The sequence below is a fragment of the Arachis hypogaea genome, chromosome 8 (assembly GCF_003086295.3).
Source record: "Arachis hypogaea cultivar Tifrunner chromosome 8, arahy.Tifrunner.gnm2.J5K5, whole genome shotgun sequence".
Taxonomy (NCBI): Eukaryota; Viridiplantae; Streptophyta; class Magnoliopsida; order Fabales; family Fabaceae; genus Arachis; species Arachis hypogaea.
The window spans coordinates 10,042,485-10,066,772 of NC_092043.1; the positions used below are offsets into that span (position 1 = coordinate 10,042,485).

The window sequence follows — 24,288 nt, forward strand, 5'->3', positions numbered from 1 at the left end:
TTATTCGTCAAACAACATACACAGAGAAGATTTTGAAGAGATTTTATATGGATAAGTCACATTCATTAAGTACCCCGATGATTGTGAGGTCTTTGGATATGAAAAAGGATCAATTCCGTCCTAAAGAAGAAAATGAAGATATCCTTGGTCCTGAAATATCATATCTTAGTACTATTGGAGCGCTAATGTATCTTGCTAATAATACACGACCTGATGTATCATTTGCTGTGAATTTACTAGTAAGGTATAATTCCTCTCCAACCAGAAGACATTGGAATGGATCAAACAAATCTTTCGATATCTTCAAGGAACGGTTGATATGGGATTGTTTTATCCCTATGGATCCAAGTTAGAACTAGTTGGGTATGCAGATGCAGGATACTTGTCTTATCCTCATAAAGGGAGATCTCAAATAGGATACCTGTTCACATATGGTGGTACAACGATATCATAGAGATCCACAAAACAGACGATTGTGGCAATATCCTCTAATCATGCTGAAATACTAGCGACACATGAAGCTAGTCGAGAGTGTTTTTGGCTCAGGAGTTTGGTCCAATATATTCTGTCATCATGTGAACTGACTGATCAAAAGATATCTCCAACTGTCCTGTTTGAAGATAATACAGCATGCATTGCTCAACTTAAATGTGGATATATCAAAGGCGATAGAACAAAACATATTTCTCCCAAATTCTTCTTCACTCATGATATTCAAAATCAAGGGACAATTCATGTCCAACAGATCTGCTCAAGTGACAATCTGGCAGATTTAAAATCACTCCCAAAATCCTCTTTTGAAAAGTTGGTACATCAGATTAGGATGCGCCAATTTCGAGATATTAAATGATATCGACAAGAAGAGGAGACTATACTCTTTTTTTCTTTGTCAGGTTTTTTCCCATTGGGTTTTTCTTGACAAGGTTTTTAATGAGGCAATCTCCATCACAAAGGATATTATACTCTTTTTCCTTTACTAAAATTTTTTCCATTGAGTTTTTTTTAGTAAAGTTTTAATGAGGCATAATACTAAATGGACATTTAAAGGGGAGTGTTGTGATAAGGATCAACGTGAATGTCCATTCTCAAAAAAGAATGAACTTAAATAAAAGTTAAAAATAAAGACCCATACATGTATAAATAGGGACATGTATCTGAGGCATCATACACATCAATAACAATATTATATTATCTCTCTTTTATACTCTTCTCTCTCTTTACATACAATACTACTTATATATATATATATATATATATATATATATATATATATATATATATATATATATATATATATATATATATATATATATATCACTTCTATTATATCAAGATAATTATATTGATAAATATTAATACTAAAATTTTATATTTATATTTTGTCTATTTTATCTTTATATCTTCTTTATTTATTTATTTTACAATAATAAGTTATTTTTTGTGTTGTTCGCAATATAAGTAACATATAATATAGTACCTAATAGGGTGCTAAATACCCATCAACAATTGCATTCAAATACTACTGATTTCAATTAAAAAAATATAAAAATAGAACTTAACATTTTTTTGTAGCATTTATTTTTAAAATAATACTATATATCTAAATTTTTTTATAAACTAAATCTAACTTAATTAAACAATAGAATTTAAAATAATAATAATTATAATTAATTTTTATTATGTATATTAGACTAATTTGATTAGATTTAGTTAAAAAAAAATTTTGATGGATAATATTATTCTTATTTTTAACTCTATATATCTTTTTCTATTTTTGTTTTGAAGATAAATCAATTGTTGCTGAATCGTTTCATTTTGGTCCTTTTTTTGCATAAGTGATAAGATCATAAGGCCTATAGGATTTGATTCGAGAGAAAAGAAAAAAAAAGCTGGAATAAATAGATAAAAGTAAAACAAAAGAGTTTGTGCTAGATAAAAATACACATTAAAAATTTATAAATATTAAAGAATATTTTAGAGATTATTTTTTTTAGTATTATTATGTAGTAAGAGTTTGATATTTATAAATATTTGATGTGTACGTATTTCTTTTATCGAAAATAATCTCTAGAGTGTACGTTAATATTTTATAAATCTTTATGTATATTTTTGTCTACTATAATTTTTTTATGTATATTTTTTGTTTATGAAACAAAAATATTATTTGATGGGCAATTCTCCACGAAAGATCAGAAACAAACAAAGTTTCATATAGTTAAGTGAAAAATAGGAATTAATGACCTCAACCGTAAAATAAATCATCGTATTTTGGGTTCAACCAATTTAGAGAGAATGAATAGTTTCATAAGACAAATAAAAGTTTGAGTGTTTTGAACAGTATTTTGTTTTTAAAAAATTATCTGTAAATTTAATTTTTAGAAAAAAGTATACATCTTTTTCTGAGAAATATTAAAATGACATCTCTTCTCTTTATTTACCAAATATACACTTTAGTCTATTTACTTAATTCTATTAAAAATATTGACAGAATATTTCTTTTAAATATTTCATTAAATAAAATTAACATTACTATTTATCGTTTTATCCTTTTATATTTATTTTTGGTAAAAGCTAACAAAATTTAAACTAGAAAATAATTTTGTTGAAATATATTTTGGTAGAACAATTTTATCAAAAATAAATAAATTTTTGCTAAAAATTATCTTTGTAAAACATAATTTATTTTTTCTTAAAAAAAATTAAACATAACATTAACTAGATAGAGTTAACAAAAAGAATTAAAATAGATTAAAGAAGAGATTTAATTTATTAGCGAAAAAATTAACTTTATAAATAAAGAAGAGAGTATGTTATTTTAACATCTATTAAAAAAAGAGTGACGATTTTTTAATTTGTATAAAAATATTAAAAATAAGCTTGAATTATGTTAAGAATAAAATATTATTTTGATGTTTGAGTCAAATTTTAATTTGATCCCTAATATTTTAGACATTTTATTTTTATCTCAATAAATTTTAAACAAATTTAATATTATTCTACCATTAAATTTGACATAAATAATTAAAGAATTGAATGATATAAACTTAACAATATTATTAGTTAATTTATGTCTTTTTATTTCTCTGTTGTTAGAGAAACTTAAACAAAACCTTTTTATACCACTTGTTTTTCTCGTTGTCTTTCTTGTACAAATTCACAAATCATAGCAAACAATTATATTAACAATCTAAAATCAAAATCAAAGAAAATTTTTTACATTATTGATAATTATTAATGAGTAATCTGCTTGACTTACATATTCAAATCTAATGATATTAGTTTTTTAATATGCTCGTTCATATCAAATTTAATATTAAGACAACATTAAATTTATTTCAAACTTTTTATGACTAAATAAAATTTTAAAATGTTAAATACCAAATTAAAATATGATCTAAATTCTTAAACTTAAAATAATATTTTACTCTTTAATTAAAAAGTAATTACAAACTGTGCAATAAAAATATTAAAATTATAAATTTTGATCTTAAAAAATAATTATATTATATATATACTAATTAAAATCAGTCATCAATATAAAATACATATTAAAATATAAATATACATTGAAAATAAATTAAATTATATTATATATTTATACATAAATATATTAGTAGTTATTTTTAGTAATTTATTTTAATGTATAAATAATATTTTAAAAAAAAATATTAATCACAGTCATACAATGATTTTCATGAAGAAAACAAAGAACTAAAAACTCAATATAGCACAACATACACACACTAATAGCAGCAGTCTAATAACAATGGCAGGCTTAATTAAATCACTTCATCATCACCACAAGCAAGGTATTAATGCATGCCAACAAGAACCTGATCCTCGATAATAATCTAATTAGAGTTAGAGCATAAATATTAATTAACATTATATATATATAGTAGTAGCCACTAGCCACTACTCTTCTACAAACTCTCTTGAAGATATGCATGCCTGCTTAGTCAAATAATTAATAACATATCTATATATTTATATATATGTGCGAATTAAATCGCTTCTGATATAGTTAAATCCATTGTCCATGCATGTTTCTCGCTCCTTCCAGTGCCATATGCTGTTGCTGTTCAAATTAAATAAATAAATAAATAAAGAGAACAACAAATAGAAGTTTTTCCTTGATGGATAATTAAATGAAATTCATAAACAGTTAAATGGAAAGTGAAAAATAATTGTAATTAGAATCAAAGACAAAACATATATAGTGCTCAGATTCAGCAACGTTTTATAATATGGAGCCACTCAGATAAAGATGCTTAAAACGTTTTTTTTAAGATGTTTTTTTAGTAATTAAAATTTAATATATATAATCGATTAAATCGTGTTATTTTATTAAAATTAGACTAGACAAATTGATTTAATCAAAAAAATAGTGAATCAAATTTTAAACTGGTCTAAATTAATATTATTTTTTATAGAAAATAACTACAATATTCTATTATAAAAAAATGACTAAAATATTGAAAATTCTAAATTCTAGTCCTTTATTTTTCTGTTATTATGGATTTCAACTTTTTAATATATATATATATATATATATATATATATATATATATATAGGAATATTTTAATCATTTTCTATAATAAGGGTATTGTAGTTATTTTTTATAAAAAATAATATTAATTTAGACTAGTTCAAGATTTGATTCACCCTTTTTTTGCTCAAATCAATTTGTCTAGCTTAATTTTGACAAAATAACTCAATTTAATCGATTATATATATTAAATTTTAATTATTAAAAATATCTTTAAAAAAAAGGTTTTAAATTTTAACCATCTTTATCTAAGTAGCTCTTTTATAATATATAATATAAAAAAGAATTTCAATGTACTACAAAATATTTTAATCGTTGATCTCAATAATAAAATTGATCTTAAATATGAGTTTTATATAATAATTGAGATCAATTAAAATTAATAAAAATTTTAATTAATTGGTAATACACTTGAAATCCTTTCTATAATATATGTTGAGATTGCAACTTACAAGAAGGAAATTGAGTTCCTTGTTTTCTTCCTCCAAAATCTTGCCCTGAGAAGTATCAAAGGAAAATGGCAAGAGTTGATATCAGGATAACTATTAAACATTTAAATAAATAATTTTTTATATTATTAGAATTTAAAATTTAGTATTTAAGATTTATAATTTAATAGTTTTTAGAATTGATTAAATATTAACAAAAAATAATAAAATTTATTAATCATGTAATATTTTTTTTAAATTAAATATTATATAAATGATTATAATTGATTAAAAAAACTTCCTTTTTCTGTTTAAAGATAATATATATTATTTCAAACTTAGTTATATGCATATTCTATTTTTTCTATGCACAATATTAATATTTCTCATTCGGTTAATTCATATATATCTTAGAAAAGAAGACCGCGTACATTTCTCTTGAACATCCTGTGCACTTCCATCTGTTGCAAAAGCACATGAGATAATTAAGTTAACTAACTTATTAACCAAAATTTATATTATTAAAACATATACATGAAACTTAAAATGGAAAAAGAAAAGAAAAAAAAAGCACCTTTTTTTCACGGATTCCATTGAGGCCCTTATCAAGGTCATTTTCTAGGGCCATAAGCTCTTTGTAATTCAGTGAGGTAATGTCTTCTCCCTTCAAGTGCCTGAAAAATTCACATATACATAATATATAAGCTCTAAGCTAGGGCAATATATTTTAATTAATTTTTGTATTAAAATATAAATAAATAAATATATATATACCTGAGCTCAATTTGCATGCTATCATTCTCTTTCTTGATTCTATCAATTTCATTACTTAGGTTCTGTGAGTTCATCATTCAACAAACAACATCAATCACATCCTTGTAAACCTTGACTTGTTTTTTTTTTTTTGTCACCAAAAAAAAAAGTACACAAGAATAAATATAGGCTATGGAATTAAAAAAAAAGACCTAAATAAGAGATATTAATTAATTAAGTTCATGATGTAGATCTGGCTCAGAAAGATGTAAGTAGAAGATCATAGAAAATTTATTTATTATTTTTTATTTATTAATATTTTATATATATGTTTTGGAACCCTTAGGTTTGCAAAGAAAAGGAAGCTATGAATGAATATTTTTATGTTGTTTTTATTGCCAGATCTGTTGATATAGACATGTCTTGTTCTTATTGTTCTTATGCCTGAAAGCCTCTTCTTTTGTCAATATATATAATAATAATACTCAGATATGTAGAGGAAGAGGTTCCAAATGTAGATCTACTCACACAATTTCTGCATCATATTTTTGGCAAAAAAAATTATATTTTCTTCTCTTGTATATAGTTTCAAAGAAAATAATAATAATAATAATAACATAGGTTATTTTTTATTTATTTAGTATTTATTAATAAAATGAAAATTAAAGGTATGTACCTCATGTTTAGCATCCCAGAGAGTTTTTCCAGAAGCTCTTTGGTATCTGTCCAGGATGTCAATCAACCTTCACCAAAAAAATAAAAATGAAAATTAAAGAAAAAAGAAAAATAAATAATAATAATAATAATAATAATAATAATAATAATTAATATTATTATTACGTGGTGGAGGGGCTGATATATTCATGCATCTTGCCAGAAGCACCAAAGATGATAAGAGAAACTTGAGCATCACAAAGAACACTGATTTCTTTAGCCTTCTTAAGGATCCCATTCTTCCTCTTTGAATATGTGACTTGCCTGTTGCTTGAGTTCTCAATCCTCTTGATCTCAATCTTACCCCTCCCCATTGTTGATGAATGAATGAATGAAGAAGAAAGAAGAAGAAAGAAGAAAGAAGGAGGAAACTAATTATAAAGAGAAGAGGGTAGTGCAGTGGAGATAGCAATAAGGAAGAAAAAGTAATAGAGGAACATTCTATTATGGGTTTGTTGTGTCATCAACTTTCTTAGTCTCACAGAATGGAACCCTTTCTTTAGGGTTTGTGACAAAGCCAATTCAACTACTATTGCTTTCTTAGCTTTAATTTTACCACTTCCTCTTTTTAATTAATTCAATTTCTTAATTATTAATTAATTTCGTAAAATTATTTCTCCCAAAAATTTAAATTCATATATAAAACTATTTTTTTAACAAAAATTTATTCTAAAAATTTAAACTGATAAAAAATAATATATAAATATTAATTAATATTATTAGGTCGGATAAGTATATTAGTAGTAAATAAGTTTGTGTTTTTTTTTTTCCAATATAATGATTTTGATGTGTGTTTTGAGATTGGGGATAGTATTATATATATATTAGTTAGTGTTGTTTAATGATTTAAGCGATATTATTAATTAATATTGTTGTCAAATTCGATTAAGTTAAACTAGTCAAATTATTATTAATGGAGTTCAAGTAATACACCAACAAATTAAAAGTATATTCAAATATTTATATTTATATTCTTTTCTAGATAATACATAATTATTGAGTTAAGTATTTTTTGTTGATATAATAATATATATATGATTAGATATATCTGTGTATAAAATTTTCTTATACTTTGGTGTTTAATAAGTATATGCTAAGGATCAATTAATTTCATATATTTTAATTAAAAAAAAGTTTAAGGATTAACAGAATTAATTATTTTTTATTAATATTTTTAATTATTAATATAATTTTTTTAGTCTATACTTTTAAATATTATTGATTAATAGGTCAAAAATAATAAATTCTGTTAATTTTTTTAGTATTTTTTAAATTATATTTTAAATGATAGCTTTGTGAGCCATATTCTTGACCATTGGTTTCTTGAAGCACCTATGTCATTTAATTGGAAGGGTTTATGAGGGTTTTTATTATCCATTTTCTAGGGTGTGCTTAATTAAAGCAAAGGTTACGTGCATGTTTTGAAGGGTACTTTGATGTGTTTAATATTAACTTGTATTATTATATTCTAGAATCTAGGGTTTTCATGAATGACGGGTAACTAGTTATGGACTAGTGGTGTAATGGTTGCTCAACCATCAAATCTAAAAACAAAAAAAGACTTATTATTCCCATCAACGTTATTCACCAAGGAATATATATTAAAAAACCTCTTTTTAGAGTAATGTGTGAAAGGGAATTAAAAAAAAAATCTAAATGTTTCCAACCTAATAAATCATGATTTTAAGTTTGGAATGCTGATCTGAGAGGAGCTTCTGATTTGAAAGGTTGTGTGTGGTTGGTAGTATATATAAAACTGCAACCCTCAAATCAGTAGCTTTGGCCTTGAAAAACTGAAAATTTTCATATGTTTTAATATAAATAATAAATAATATATCAAAGTTAAAACAAAACTTTAACTAATTTTCAAATTATAATAATTATAAAATGGATAAATTATGAATCTTTTTAAATTGAATTTCTCTCTCTCTCTTTCATATTATCATATTATAACTCCCTCTTTAAATAATTTTTTTAAAAAGAAAAACAATATATATTCAAATTCTGTCGTATATATATCTCTATTTTCTTTCTTAATTTTTATTTAAATAAAATATCAATATTGCCAAACGCAACCTTAATGTGCACCTTGTAAATGTATACCTACTAGCTCTTTTCATATATAAAAATTAAAAATGTAACTACAAATTAAAATTGGTTTCTCTACTTTTAGAATAAATATAAGAAACTAATTTTTTATTAATCAATATTAGTTAATTTTTTTAAATTATTTTTTAATTTTAATTTTTTAGAAATTTCAGAATTTATAATTAAAATTTAGGATTGAAAATTTAAAATTTAGAATTTATTATTTAAAAATTGACATTTTAGTTGAATTCTTTTAATAATTGAGATGGGTAAAGTGCTTTGACAACAGTAGTATAGCCAACATGTATAGTATAATGTTGAAAATTTGAAATAACATTTCCTAAAAGGCAATTTTGTTTTTCACTTTAGCCCAACAAAAATTTATATACAACATTAAAAATTCCACTAAAAATAAAATAACTACTCATCAATAATATATAGTTGTATTGCGACAAAAACTTTAGTTTGGATATTCTCTCAATTCTCAAGACCAAAATAATTGACATGAACAAAATCACCATTTCAACCCCAACAATTGTTCAATATCTTGTATAGAGGGCAGTCAAAGCCATAAGAAGAAGAGATCATATGAGATGTTGGGATTGAAAGGAAACTGCCAGGCTATGACCAATGCCTATACCTACTTCATTCATACCATATAAAATCTTTGCTTCTTCTTTTGGATCACTTCACATGTCAATTTTTTAAGAAAGGTGTGTGTGAAAATTTTGATTTCAATAGAAAAATTGTTACATCCTCATATAATATACTATTTGACTCTATTTATGGAATAATATATTGTATTGGACAATTTTATGATAAAGAGATTTATATGTAAAAAGAATAAAATAGAGTGTATAATATACTTTAAAATTAATAAAAATAAAATCACAATTTTTTTCTAAATAGATATCTAATTAATAATTATCTCTATAAAAAAATATTCATCTCTTTATCATTTTTCCTCTTTAACTATTATAGCATACACCATCATTAATTATTGTGATAAGAGTTGCATTTTTTTATTTGAAGTATAATTCTTTATGGACACAATCATGTATCAATGTAAGTTTTGTTTATGTCCAATATTGCATAGATGATTTGTTGATACAAGTTATGATAATGGCTATATATTTTCAAATAACACCACCAAAATCTTATTAAGTCAAATCGATTACTTAGATTAAGTAGTATCTATCTGATAGATTATATATATGTTGAACCCATTTATATTTAAATATTTTTAATAATTTATTCTAAAGATGATATTGACCTTCTCCAAACATGTCAATAATAAGTTCAACAAAACCAATTTAAGTTGGTTGAGTGGTCAGCTTACTCGTCCACTTAAGTAAGTGTCAAGGTTTGAATTTTATCTTGTGCATGCAACAACCCATTGACCCGTAACAGACCCTTAAATGGAACTCAAATCTACAACAGATTAGTTCTTGACATGTCGGACTAAGGAATAATGTGGGCAACAAAAAAAAATATTTAACAAGTTCAATGTAAAAGAATGAGTAGCCTAAAACTGTAAGCATAGTCTCAAAACTCTATGCAGGCTAGGGAGGAGTTCAAGCATTGTACTTAAAGATAGTTGACTACAACCACTGTAACATCAATGGTATAACCTGGGGATAAAGGAAATGTTCCCTCTTCCTTTCTACATGTAAACAATATAGTTTTTCACCATCTGATACAGCTTCATAACCTCTTATAGAATAGATTAGATAGCAGGATGGGGTCATTACATCCCTTGATTCTGAGTGTGTAGGCTTGGAGTGGTAAGGGCTGCAAAACATAGGCATGCCCTAAAAGGGAAGGAATTGAAATGGAGGGGATTCTATACTTGTACTTGTATCCAACCAAAGATCTTATACTACTATTTTCACCCTTGACCAAACGGGAGGACCAATTTCACAATTCACATAGTTTTGGCACTGATGAGGATGCTAGCCTTAAGAAGTTTTACTGTTTAATTAGTACTATTGTCAAATGAAATTTGGAGCATATTTATATTTGTATTTTGTTGAAAACATGATATAATATTATAATCTTGTCTTAAATAATTTGGACATGTGAAAAAAAGATTGACAAAATATCCCATTAAAAAAATGGATGCGATAGACAGAGAGTGAAAAGATAAAGAAAGAACAAAAAAGAATATACATAAAATGGTCAAAAGAGATCTACACGTAAACAATCTCATTATAGACATAATACATGATAGAATTCAATAACGTCGTTTGATCCATAGCTAACCCTACCTAATGGAATAAGATTTTTTTTTTTGTTATTGCTACCGGTGGTGGTGTTAAATTTAGATTTGTATTTCCAACAGCCAAAAAACAGAAAAAGATTTCCCATGTCAAATCCTAAATTTCAGGACACTTAATTTGTTGGTTAGCTTAAGGTAAATTTCTTTCATGAAATTTCTTAAATGTGCATAGATATGTTTGATTTTCGAAACTGAATTTGAGAAAACAGTTTAATGTAGGAAAAGAAACTTATGAATCGATGATAGTCACTAGTCAGTGTTTGTTGAAGAGGAATAAAAGAAACCTGCATAAGTGGTTTTTTCCTTCATAACATTGGCAGATCAAATCTCATTGAATTCCAACAACCACACTTCTAACAAGTTACAAACAGAATATACATAAGATCAAGACACTTGTACAGAATTTCAAAAATGGAATGCTACATAATATTTCCATGCCTAATTGCTGTATATACTTGTGCCCATGCCCAACCTCCCCCTATCATGCCGTGTGTATCAACTAACAACTATCAATATCCATAAGAAAGTCTTATACCAATACGTAATCACTAACTAGAACCAATTGGAAATGCTGAAGTCTCTTAGCTTTCTAAGATGGTTCTCCATTTCTTGCCGGGAAGTGGTCCACTCTTCCCTCTCTATGACAGTTGTTGGGTCATCCTTTTCACTCTGCACGTAAAATAGGAAACCAGGTTCGGCATATCGAAAAACAACAGAAGGTAGGTAAATTATACTGATCTCTCTCTAAAACAGAGGTTAGTTCGCATTTTACAAAATACAAGAGGGTTCATATAACCTAATCTCAGAGAGGTTAGTGTTTACATATTATATAAAAATTATAAAAGGGTGTCATGTGGAATATCGCCTAACCATTGGAAGGCCAATGTAATATTGTAATTTATCTAAGAACAAATGATCTAGGAAAGGAATACTCACATGATTTATAACCTTAAAGGAGTTCCCACGATCAGCTATAACAAGCAAGTCGGTCTTCCTATCTCTATTTCTCCCTCCAGGATTTGTTACCTACACAAGGCATATTCATGATCAATATAAATACTAAATGCAAAGAGAATTACAGATTGACTTGTACACCAAATCACCAAAACAGATGATGGTACAGGGCAAGAAGAATAAATAAGTTTTTCCTGTTTATCAGAATCCCTGCTTAAATAATGGTAAGTCATGAGTACAACAATAATCTGGGCAAAGAATTCGAAACATGGGAATGAGTTTATTGAGTTTCAACACATTTACCAAAGTTCTCTGAGTTTTGGGTTGATTCTTTTCTTTTTCTAGATGATAATAAGCAAATGAGAAGCAGGGCCATGCGCCATGGTCAGAATCAATTAGCAAATCAACAATCATAAGTGATCATAGACATTCTTCAAAAATAGTTTACCAGATGAAGAAAATTTCTAAATTGCATATGATAAAGTATAAAGGAAGCAAAAGCTAGACAGTAAAACTGGATAAGTTATGGAGTAATCATACTTGGTGAAGAACATACAAAGTTGCAACTAAAAGCATAACTTATATCTTAAACTCAGAGGTGGGTAGTAAACAGGATTTCCATGTCTTGCATCAGATGTCTAGGGTCTAAACTTGGGGCACAGATCCAAATATACAGCACTTCTAAGGGGCATAGTAATATTCTAGAGCAATTCATAAGCATATTAATCTTAAGCACTGGTGCACCATCCATTATTTTGTTGGCTAGGTCTCACAATGAAGCTGAGAGGACAATAAAAGTAACAAAAAATTCAAGGCTGAAAGAACAATACATATGGAAGGCAACAGGTATCGCAAGATGTAGCAGTAAATTTCTCATGCAACTATACTAAGAATCAGCAAGCAGTTCTTTACCACAACTTTAGCTCTTGTAATTGACTTGGTTTTAGAATCAATAATGTAAATCTCCTCGAAATCCAGCACAAACTCTGGGTCACCCTGCCTTCGATTTTTGTAGTGTTTTGTCAAGTACACCTGTAAGAGGAATGAAGTCCGATGATGAGGGAGACAACATATCTAGTGAATAGAGAAATATGTTCTTCAATTATGCCGGCTACTTCTCTCCCAAATCTAGTTAGAGCAACTGATTAGAATATCAACAGGGAAATACCTAGCTTAAGATACCTCATCTAAGACTAGATCCAAATAGAAGAAGAATATTGAAATTAAACCAGTAATTTGAGCATTACATACGTAGTTGATCATACCTTCCAGATTTCCCTCTCAGTTTTATACATAGGATCTCGAGGTGCATCAATAGGTGGCTCTGTCACGTTGTAGCATCCATAATCACTTACAGCACATCTAATGTACTACAGATTTTAACAAAAGGAAAACAAACATTACATAGAAGTAAAATGCATAAATATTTAGGGAAGTGTGAAGATGTGAAATAAATTGAATGAATGCTTTGCACAGCTTCGAGGAACATTGAGGTACAAGCACTAAACACGGATTGTAAACTGTGGATTCCTCCATATCTTCATGCAATATGATACCAATACCAAGAAGCACAGACAGTCCATTAGGTTGCCATATCCGCGGTTGGACATACAATGGACACCAAGTGACCATTCTTCACCATAAAACAAATTACGGACAAACTCTCCGCGATATGCCCATTTACAACCTAATCCAATTCCATTTTCTAAAGTAGAAATAAGAAAATTCAAACAACAGTACTCATAATTTTAAGAACAAATAAGCTAATCCATACATACACTAATAAGATTGCTACATTGCAATGTTAAAGTTTGACTTAGTTAAGAAATTGGTGGAAGCTCAGGTTTGATGGTTGAGAGTGGTTAAACGATTTGACAGATTTGACTAAATTGTCATCTAACGGCTGGCAACTATCAACTGCATCTGAGTTTTCACCTAAGAAATTATAGTGACATTAATGTATATACTATATTACCTTTTGAGGCATTGGCGCAAGCACCTTGGGGATTGAATAAACATCTGTATCCGGAGGAGTCACATACATCTACAACACCAAAAAACAATAAGCAGATTCATTTTAAAACTAACTAACTAACTAACTGACTAACTAACTAACCTCCCTGAAATCATAGACATCGTTGTCAGGGTCAGGGGGCTTCCTTATGAAGAAGTCGCAGTCAGCTAAGCAAATCTTGTGGAACTCATCTTCGTTGATTCTGTAATCTACCACCGTCTCGGAGTCCCAACCCTGCGTCGAAACGAAGCTCTCGCTCTGCACCATTGCAATATCACCGTCGGCGGCGGTGGCGACCAGGGGTTCGTACTCTATGTCAAAGTCCTTCTTGTTGTCGACCTCTTCGAGCTCCTCGTCGTCCATGTCGTAGTCGTCGGGGCCGCCGTCTCCGTCGTCGTCGGCACGAGTGAGGAAGGGGTTGGTTCTTGAACGGAGGAGGAGGAGAGAAGAAGTGTTGAAGAAGAGGGTGGGATTGGGTTTGAAGGAGAATGGTGTGGGTTGGGAGAGTGAAGTGGCGAAGGGTTGGAAGTTCGAAGAGACGAGGGGGAGTGGTGGTGATCGGAAGAGGAAGGCGGAGGAAGTAGTCATGGGTGGAGGAATAGAGAGCAGGAAGAGCGGATAGTGTTGTAGTTCGAACTTGGAAGGGGATTAGGTTGGGAATTTAAAACAAATATTTATTGGGTTTAATACTTTAATTTTCATTCAAAAATTGGGGTTTTTGAGTTGACTTTTGCTAATTACTAATTAGTGTTGTTATCCTTTTTAATGATGAGCCTGTTTCTTTTTTCGAAAAAAGATAAATAAGTTTCTAACTTTTTAAATTTTTGACAAATACATTTTTTATAAATTTTAAATACAAAAAAGTTTTTGACTTTAACAAACGGAGAACAATTTAGTCATTCCGTTTATTTATCTCTCATACACCAAATAGAACTAGCTGACATGGCCGCTGAAACGGTGTCTAGATATCTGTTACAATGTCACGTTGGAAGGGGAATAAAGTTCGAAGGACAAATAAGTCATTGACGTCATTTTACAAACAATGTTCGAAGGACAAATAAGTCCTTGAGAATTTAATTCATTGTGTTTCTATATGTATCATATATTACTATCTAATTTAATAATCAAATGTGCCACATCACATGACACTCTTATTAAAATTGAGAGAAATTTTTTTTCAAAATTAATAAACTCCTTTCCTAAATTTTCTCATCTACCTCTCTCTATTTTTCTATTTCTCTCTACTATTTTTACTCTATATATAATTATATTTTATATTAGTAATTTGACAAATCAAAATATATCATCCGATATTTTTTTACAATTAAAATATTTTAAATGTAAAAATATACACATTAAATTATTTTAAATTTTAGATAACGAATGTTAAAATTAATTATTAATAAAAAATTAGACTTTTTCATATAAAAATAATAACTAAAAATCTTATTATTTAATTTTTTATCTGCAGATATCTTGGTTTTCTTGGCCAGAGACTTTTGTCAACTTACGACTTTTTTGTAAAAGTAGTTTGATTTTATAAATCTTTTGTGCCATGCATAATTTATACTGTTAGAACAAAGTCAACTATAATTAAAAAAATTATTCTCAGTAATGTTATTATGGATAAAAATACTAGTTCTAATATAATATACAAATGCACTAATGCTAACTTAATACATGAATGATGCACAAATGAACTAATGCTAACTTGATGCATAAATGAACTGATGCTAACTAATGCCACTGGTATGATGAAAACTGAACTAATATAATTTAACAAATTCTAATATAATACACAAATGCACTAAAACTGAACTAATGCAATTTAAGAAAAAAGGTAGAAACAGAACAAGCACAATTTCTGCAATTTTAATACAAATAATTTAAATTGCAGAATACAACAAGTTAACTAGATTTCAAAAGACAAGCATAATTTTATAAACTAAATTCTCATCATAGAAGTATAATAGAAGTATAATGAACTAAATTCTCAATGACCTATATGTCCTTCGAACTTTATTCCCCTTCCAGCGTGGTACCGTAACGGACACCTGGACACCGTTCAGCCACGTCAGCCAGTTCTGTTTGGTGTATGAGAGACAAATAGATGAAAGGACTAAATTGTCTTCCATTTGTTAAAGTCAGGGACTTTTTTGTATTTAAATTTTGTTAGGAATGTATTTGTCAAAAATTTAAAAAAGTCAGGGATTTATTTGTCTTTTTCCCTTTTTTGTGTTTGGAAAAAAAAGGTCCATTCCAATTCCAACTTTTGGAAAAATGTAAAGAAATTAAGTAATAAGTAAATAATTTCATTGTGTTTTTAAAAATAGAATAAAAAAAATTAGGACACAAAATGACAGAATCGTGAGACCAAATTATTGCACAAAGAGACAAAAAAAGTTTTTGCACAAAGGCACATTTCCTCCATTCATCGACAATGGAAGAGTAGAGAGACTACTAAATAATCAATAACTTGGGTTGGTCGAGTGGTCAGTTCACTCATCCGCTTAAGTAAGTGTTGGGGGTTCGAATCATGTCTTGTGCATGTAGCAACTCATTGGCTAGCAGCAGACCTTTAAATGGAGCTCCAATCCGCTACGAATTAGTCCTTGACCTATCAAGTTGGGAGATACCGTGTGCAACAAAAAAAAAATAATTGGCATCCTTTGGGCTATTTATTATTGTTTATTTTTTACTTTTAATGTTTTTTGTTTTAAATATTTTGTAGAAAAAATAGATAAAAATAAAAAACAAATTTATTATTTTTACTATTTTTCTTTTAGAAAATTCTAAAGATAAAAGTTATTAAAAATAACAAATAAAACGATAAACCAAACTATACAAGACACACTATTAGTATAAAAAAATGGGTAAAATACTATTTTGATTCCTAACGTTTGGGACAAATTTTAATTTAGTTTCTAATGTTTTAAACATTATATTTCTATTCCAAAAAATTTTAAATAAGTTTAATGTGGTCTTAACATTAAATTTAACACCAACTATTAACAAAATGACGTGGACATTAATACCGTTATTAATTAAGTTATATCTTCTTTTATGTGTTAGAAAAACATAACCAAAACCTTCAGGTGATACTTCTTTTTCTCAATTTTTTTTTTTACAAAACTCAAAATCTTCACAATCAATCATCAACACTTTAAAATCAAAGGAAAAAACTTTATATTAGTGATTGTTTATAAATCAATTTTACTTACATACTGAAATCGAACGTTATTGCCTCTTCAATATGCGAATTGTCTGAGACAAATTTAACGGCAGAATAACATTGAACATGTAACACCCTACCAAATAGAGTATTATGCTATATATATATATATATATATATAATATATATATATATATATATATATAGTAATTGAAAGAAAGTAATATACGAGGAGCCTTAGAGGAATAGTTAAAATAAAACTGTAAAATTAAAAGCGCAACGCTCAGGAATAATGTTAACTTACGTACTAAGAAACCAAGGTTCATAAGTTTAACTAAACTGAAAGCAGGATTAGAAGGTCAAGAATACAAGATAACAAACCCCCTAACTTAGCCTACGAAGTTAAGGCTGGTCGGAGAATATTTACATACATATATACATAGCACGAAGTCCAAAATACATAAACATAAAACTCTAGCTTTCCATAAACCTCTAAGAGGTACAAAATAAAGAAGCTGCTTGGAGAGTTAAATACATAAGATTATATATTAAATATACACCAAAATAACATCCCATAAACCACTCCACTGCAGAACTCCAGATGCCTGTCATGGTGCCTCTTGACCTGCATCTAAAAAACAACAACACAGTATGGGATGAGAACCGGAGGTTCTCAGCATGGTAAAGGTGCCACGCACATAAGATATAAGGTCCTGGAAATGTCAGAGACAATTCTAGAACGCCAATACTCATATTAATAAACTTAAAACTTAAAGAATTATCATGGTAAACCATAAGCAGGATAGTTATCTAAGGTTCATAAAGGTCTAACTCAATCCTAACCTAATCCCTCAATTTACAATCCACTTGCTGTCTCATAAAACTCTAACTCTACAATCTACCTTCTACCTCTTCCAACCTTCTAAATTCACCAGTGCACAGACAAGCAATACAAACAAAGCAATCACAGGTAGAATTCAGATACACAGGTACCAAGTATAGTAAATAAGCATAGTAATTTACAAAGGCAAACCCAAATAATGCACAATCAAACAAAGCAAACATATGCATATGATATATGCCTGCCCTATGGCTAATGAGTCTCATCTATCGGTTATAAAGTCAACCCGACATGTCCGATAGCTAACCCTGGACATAACACCACAACATGGAACAGATGTTACTCGTCTTCCCATGCCGGTGTTTCATCCAACCCGGAATAGGTATTACTCGTCTATTCAGGTAGGTGCCTCAACCATAACCCGGATAGGAATTACTCGTCTAACCACAAGCTATGACTCGGATAGGAATTACTCGTCCATCCACAAAGTCATAACTTGGATAAAAATTACTCGTCTATCCTCAAAATCATAACTCATCATCTCAACATTCATAAATATATATTCATGCATAATTCTCATCAAACTCATAATATCAATCAACATCGCATTGTTCTCAATCCTACCTTATTCATCACTTTCAGTATCTTCCTTCAGTGCCAAGTTACCCCGTTTCATAGTTTAATCTATTCACTATACTTAAAACTAATATTTATGGTATAAAAGAGTAAAAATAGAGGTTTAGAAGTTTAAAATCATGTTTAAAATACAAAATTGAGCTTGCTGAAAAAACAGGACTCCGCATACGCACCACCTTCATTTTTCTTAAAAGCTGATAAAGTGCAGATTTCGTAATTCACATTAACAACTTCCGGCGTTCATAACTTCCTCTACTAAATTCTATTTTTCACAAAATTTATACCATTTTAAAGCTCTTGAAATTATCTTTAATTTGAAATAGATTTCATTTAAATCCAAAATCTGAGACTCGAGTTATGGATTGGTGAAGTTCATTAAAATCAACTTTTCCAAAGATCACCAAACCCCTATTTTTACCAAAACCTCATTTCATACCCAAACATTTTATAACCAAAGCATCACCAAAACTCAACTCCACACCTCCCATTCATTTTACAACACACCACACTCAATACTCTCAATAATTCAATAATTCCCTGTATATACACATACATCTTCACAATTTCTCAATCCAAATCAATAACAAATATACTCATATATATAGTTCTCATGCCACACATACCAACATACGCATTTAACCCTTTCATTCAACAATTACCAACAATAAGTACTTCACCCTACTATCATGAATGGCTCAACATTTACATCAAGAATTGCTAATCTATATCAAGTACACTAATTCAACTTCCATCAAACTCAATCAAATTTATCATTAAACACCAACACCACACTTTCAACAAAATCATCAATCACTACTCATTCTCAATATCATTTAATAATTCCATCAAAGTTACTAAACATTAACATAACTACACATTTCAACTTATTCTATGCTCATCTAACCTAAGTTTTCACAAGACATTATATATTACATATGAGAAACCAAAACCATACCTTGGCCAATTTCCACGTATTTTCCAAGGCAACCTACAAGGCAAAATTGTAAGTCTCAATCACCAAAATCCAGCAACTCGATCTCACTCCAAGCTTCCAATTAAACTTCCAATATGTCCAATTGCCTCATATCACATATTTACATGCACCTAACATAATTATCACAAACATATTCCCAAAATTCAATACCCAAAATACAAAATCAATGAATTAGTTAAAATTCTAGGATTCTCACCTTACACAAGTACCAAAGAAGCAAGATTGAACGTTCTCCTCAAGCTAATTCGAGCCCAAACACTGGAATCAAGCAATTTTCAACATAATTGCTTATATAATTCAAATTTTAAGGAGAAAAAAACTGAAACACATCAATGGTTTTCATACCTTATGATATACTGAGTTTTGTAGGTCTCAACATTGCGAACGCGTGGTCGCAAACGGTGCAGCGATCGGAGTTCGTAGCAAGAAGATGTATGAGATTAAAGATTGAATGTAAATTTGAGTTAGGGTTCATAAACTTCTTTCTTTCTTCAACGTTCCTTGCTGAATGAATGAGGAAGAAGGAGATTCATTAAGTGTGTATGGCTGAATGAGTTGGGCCTGGTTCGACTGGTTCGGCTTAATCTTTGGGCCAAATTTTTTGAAATTAGAGTAAAAATTCTTCTTTTAATTAGCTCTATCTTATTTTACTATAAAATTTATATTTCTAATTTCTTTTATGAAGAATTAATTTATTGACTATTTATTTGCTAATTTTGCAAAATTTACATCCTACCCACCTAATTAAGAATTTTGCCCTCAAAATTCATATTTAGTTACCTGAAAAGAGGTGTGGGTAGTCCTTCCGCCTATTCGATTTGAGTTTCCAAGTGTATTCTTTGATCTCAACCTGATTCCAAGCAACCTTTATTATCGATTACTAAACATTAAAATAACTACACATTTCAACTTATCTTATGGTCATCTAGCCTAAGTTTTCACAAGACATTATATATTATATACGAGAAACCAAAATCATTGCCGATTTTCACGTATTTTCCAAGGCAACCCACAAGGCAAAATTGTAAGCCTCAATCACCAAAATCCAGTAACTCGATCTCACTCCAAGCTTCCAATTAAGCTTTCAACATATCCAATTGCCTCATATCATATATTTACATGCACCTAACATAATTATCAAAAACATATTCCCAAAATTCAATACCCAAAACACAAATCAATGAATTAGTTAGACTTCTAGAATTCTCACCTTACACAAGCACCAAAGAAGCAAGATTGAACGTTCTCCTCAAGCTAATTCGAGCATAAACACAGGAATCAAGCAATTTTTAATATAATTGCTTATATAATTCGAATTTTAGGGAGAAAGAAACTGAAACACATCAATAGTTTCCATACCTTGTGATATACTGGGCTTTGTAGAGCTCGACATTGCGAACGCGTGGCCACAAACGGTGCAGCGATCGGAGCTCAGAGCTCGGAGTAAGAAGATATATGAGATTGAAGATCGAATGTAAATTTGAGTTAGGGTTCATAAACTTCTTTCTCTCTTCAGCGTTTCTTGCTGAATGAATGAGGAAGAAGGAGATTTATTAAGTGTGTATGGTTGAATGGGTTGGGCCTTGGGCCCATTTTGGGTCTGGTTCGACTAGTTTGGCTCGTTTGGCTCAATCTTGGGCCAAATTCTTTGAAATTATAGTCAAAATTCTTATTTTAATTAGCTCTATCTTATTTTACTATAAAATTTATATTTCTAATTTCTTTTATTAAGAATTAACTTATTGACTATTTATTCGTTAATTTTGCGGGGTTTACAGAACATGCTTAAAATTTTTTTGTGATTGAAATAGAACATTTGAAAGTTTTTTTTATTGAAATAAGATGTTTAAAACTTTTGGGGACAAATTAGAATTCGGTCCAAACGTTGGGGACCAAAATAATACTTTATCCTAAAAAATACACATAAAGATACACACATTTTTTTTAAATAGTATTTAGTAATCATGCACAAGATACACTACTATAAATCAAATGTCAATTTTATGTAGACACATTTGCTATTGCTTCATTACCACAACCACCATCATTGCTTTTCACTATCAACATCAACCTAAATTATTACCAGCAAAAACTCTATTTCAATAATCAATTCAACAAATATAAAAAGAAAAAAAGAAAAAAAGATGATACATATATAAAAGAATGTGATGCGACAAAGAAGAGAGAGAGAGGGGCATCTGTGGGTGCCAAAAGAGTAAGAGAGACAATGAAGGGGAGGCGGCGTAGAAATAGAAAACATGACAACGGTGGGTGACACGAATAAGAAGAGAAGCAAACATGGAGGAGAAAGAGAAAAATATACCAGATTTAGATGAAAAAGTAGGAGACGTGACAGATCTAAATAAATATAGAGCAGAGGTGGTAGCGACAGCGAAAAAAGCAGTAATGAAGGGAGAAGATAGTGACAGAAAGAAGATGGATGAGGAAGGAAGGAGGACAGTGGGCCACTGAGCCAATAATTAGTATTTTAAAATTAATATGAAATATAGTGTAAAAAATTTGTGTCCAATTGTTAGTATTTTTGTGTCTCAATATTAAAAAAAATACAAAATATATATATTATGTATATTAGTGTGCTACTTTATATAAAAAAATTATGTTTAGTTTTAAGAACATCACGAGATAAGATACTGAAAACATGACATAAATAATAAAAACACAAAAAATTAATATTTTATATTTTATTTGATGATAAATTGAATATAAAATAGAACGAATAATAAAGATCATACTTTACCTTTATTTTGTCCTTCATAAAAAAAATAATAAAAAATATAATTATAAAAAATTAATACTAGCAATAAAAAAAATTATGACTCCGCCTAATATTTCTATATTAGTTCTAACATGGACGTAACAAAAGAATGAAGTTGCAAAAGAGATGATATAGAAAAGAAAAACCCTTAGCCTGAAAACGGGTTTAGAATCTCATTAATTCTCAAAATTAGAAACATATTGCATGTATTAGCTTATTCTTATCTCTAAGTTTGATCTTCTTTAGTTAATAATAATACTAGTTTTCCCTTATTTTTTTAAAGCAAACAGCTCCACACAATAGAAGTGGAGCAACCAGAGTCACCCAAACTAGAAACAAACAAACTTAACAAGAATTACAACAACACGAATCCGTCCCGTTGTCATCTTCGGCATAGCCATCAACAACTAAAGGGATCTCCATCGCTCCACTCGTTAGCACTATTCGAAGACATGTTGATAATTTCGTCAACTCCTTTGCTTGTGTGCTGAAAAATCCGCCTATTCCTTTCCAACCATAGGTTCCAGACAATCGCGCAGAAGCATCTCAACCTGTGATTACGCTCTTCCACCCTCCTCGGTTCTTCTGTCCAGCTAAGAAAGTGATCTTTCATCGATCCCGGATACGACTATCGTCGGCCAAAGGCTGAAATCCAAGCACTCCACACCTGCCAAGCAAATATACATCCTAGAAACAAGTGATGTACATCTTCCACCTCGTTGTTACAAAGAACACAAGTAACATCTTCTTGACTGATGATTCTAAACCGGCTCAATCTGTCCTTTGTATTCACTCTTTCTATCAGAACAAACCAGACAAACAACTCCACTCTAGGCGAAATCAGTCCCTTCCAAAACAGTCCTGGTGAAGCTGTAGCTAGTTACCTCCTCTGGGATCAGTTCCTTCTGCATCACCTGCACAAATGAGTTAGTTGTAAAAACTCCTCGCCTATCATATTTTCACACCACTCTGTCCTCTCTGTTATGAACTAATTTTACAGGTCTCAAAACCTCATGTGTAGCACTCAAAAGTTCCAACTCTCATTGGAAGAGCTCTCGCTTCCTTTGGAAGTTCCAAATCCACTCAAACCCATCCCAAAACCCGCACTCCCCAATAATAGATCCACATTGGTTTAAAACAGAGAAAAGCCTCGGAAAGCGAGCCTTCAAAGATCCACCAAGCAACCACACATCCAACCAAAATCGAGTCCGATGCCCATCACCAACCTCCATGGACAAGCCTGCAATCATCTTATCCCTTAGATGTTGATCCATGATTTGTAACTGGCAAATATCCTTCTATGGTCCTCCTCTAGTAGGCAGTTCTTGTGTCAACAGTAGCTCATTGGGATTCAGATTATGACAAAAACATACGACCTTTTTCCACAGAGGGCACTCTTCTTTTGCAAATTGCCACCACCACTTAAACAACAGCGTTGTGTTACGAACCATAGCATCCCCAACTCCCAGTCCACCGACTTTCTTCGGCGCCTGCACCACTTCCCACCTTACTAATGCCATACCAGTCCTGCCCTCTTCTGAACTCCACAGAAACCTTCTCTGCAAGGAAATCAATTTCTCAGCAACAGCTTTTGGCATCTTGAACAAGCTCAAATAGTACACTGGCAGACTGTTCAACGCTGATTTGATAAGCACCAATTTCCCTGCTTTGTTCAGCAGCTTAGCTTTCCATAAGCTGAGTTTCTCCTCCACCTTGTCTATTATAGGCTTCCATGTCTTCACCAACCTCGGATTAGCTCCTAGAGAGATTCTAAGGTATTTCACTAGAAGGGCATCCCCCTTACAACCCAGCCAGTTACACATACGCGCGACCCATTGCTCCTCACAATTAATTGGAATCAGGCTGGACTTATCAAAATTGATACTCAAGCCTAACATCAACTCGAAGCATCGTAGAAGCCTCTTGTAATTCTTGATAGTCTCCTCTTCTAGTGGACAAAATAGGATAGTGTCATCAGCAAACTGAAGGTGTGACAACACTACACTATCTCTACCAACCAGCAATGGTGATATACGACCATTCCTCACTGTCTCTCCAATCATTCGATGCAGCACATCCACCACCAGTAC

The 24,288-nt window shown here is 29.9% G+C and overlaps 2 protein-coding genes across 2 annotated transcripts; both read right to left on the bottom strand.

Annotated features, from left to right (window-relative positions):
* Positions 1-3,758: 3,758 nt before the first annotated feature.
* On the bottom strand, positions 3,759-6,859 carry LOC112706022 (agamous-like MADS-box protein MADS9). Its single transcript, XM_025757096.3, has 7 exons — positions 6,572-6,859; positions 6,408-6,474; positions 5,753-5,814; positions 5,553-5,652; positions 5,410-5,439; positions 5,003-5,047; positions 3,759-4,078 (listed from the first exon to the last, which is right to left on the bottom strand). Exons 1-7 carry the CDS (start codon positions 6,757-6,759, stop codon positions 4,025-4,027), a joined length of 546 nt encoding a protein of 181 aa, XP_025612881.1. The 5' UTR covers positions 6,760-6,859; the 3' UTR covers positions 3,759-4,024.
* A 4,226-nt stretch (positions 6,860-11,085) lies between these two features.
* LOC112706023 (PLASTID TRANSCRIPTIONALLY ACTIVE protein 6, chloroplastic) lies at positions 11,086-14,553 on the bottom strand. The gene is made up of 6 exons (XM_025757097.2): positions 13,882-14,553; positions 13,741-13,809; positions 13,031-13,135; positions 12,678-12,797; positions 11,748-11,837; positions 11,086-11,480 (listed from the first exon to the last, which is right to left on the bottom strand). Exons 1-6 carry the CDS (start codon positions 14,365-14,367, stop codon positions 11,364-11,366), a joined length of 987 nt encoding a protein of 328 aa, XP_025612882.1. The 5' UTR covers positions 14,368-14,553; the 3' UTR covers positions 11,086-11,363.
* Between the last annotated feature and the right edge of the window lie 9,735 nt (positions 14,554-24,288).

Excerpts from the sequence above, each read along its gene's own strand:
- LOC112706023 (XM_025757097.2), bottom strand. The coding sequence starts at position 14,367 with ATGACTACTTCCTCCGCCTTCCTCTTCCGATCACCACCACTCCCCCTC. Across the intron at positions 13,810-13,881 it reads ATGTCTATGATTTCAGGGAG|ATGTATGTGACTCCTCCGGA; the intron begins GTTAGTTAGTTA and ends TTGGTGTTGTAG. Across the intron at positions 11,481-11,747 it reads CCTTTAAGGTTATAAATCAT|AGTGAAAAGGATGACCCAAC; the intron begins GTGAGTATTCCT and ends TTTTACGTGCAG.
- LOC112706022 (XM_025757096.3), bottom strand. The coding sequence starts at position 6,759 with ATGGGGAGGGGTAAGATTGAGATCAAGAGGATTGAGAACTCAAGCAAC. Across the intron at positions 5,815-6,407 it reads TCTGGGATGCTAAACATGAG|AACCTAAGTAATGAAATTGA; the intron begins GTACATACCTTT and ends ATGAACTCACAG. Across the intron at positions 5,440-5,552 it reads ATGGAATCCGTGAAAAAAAG|ATGGAAGTGCACAGGATGTT; the intron begins GTGCTTTTTTTT and ends CTTTTGCAACAG.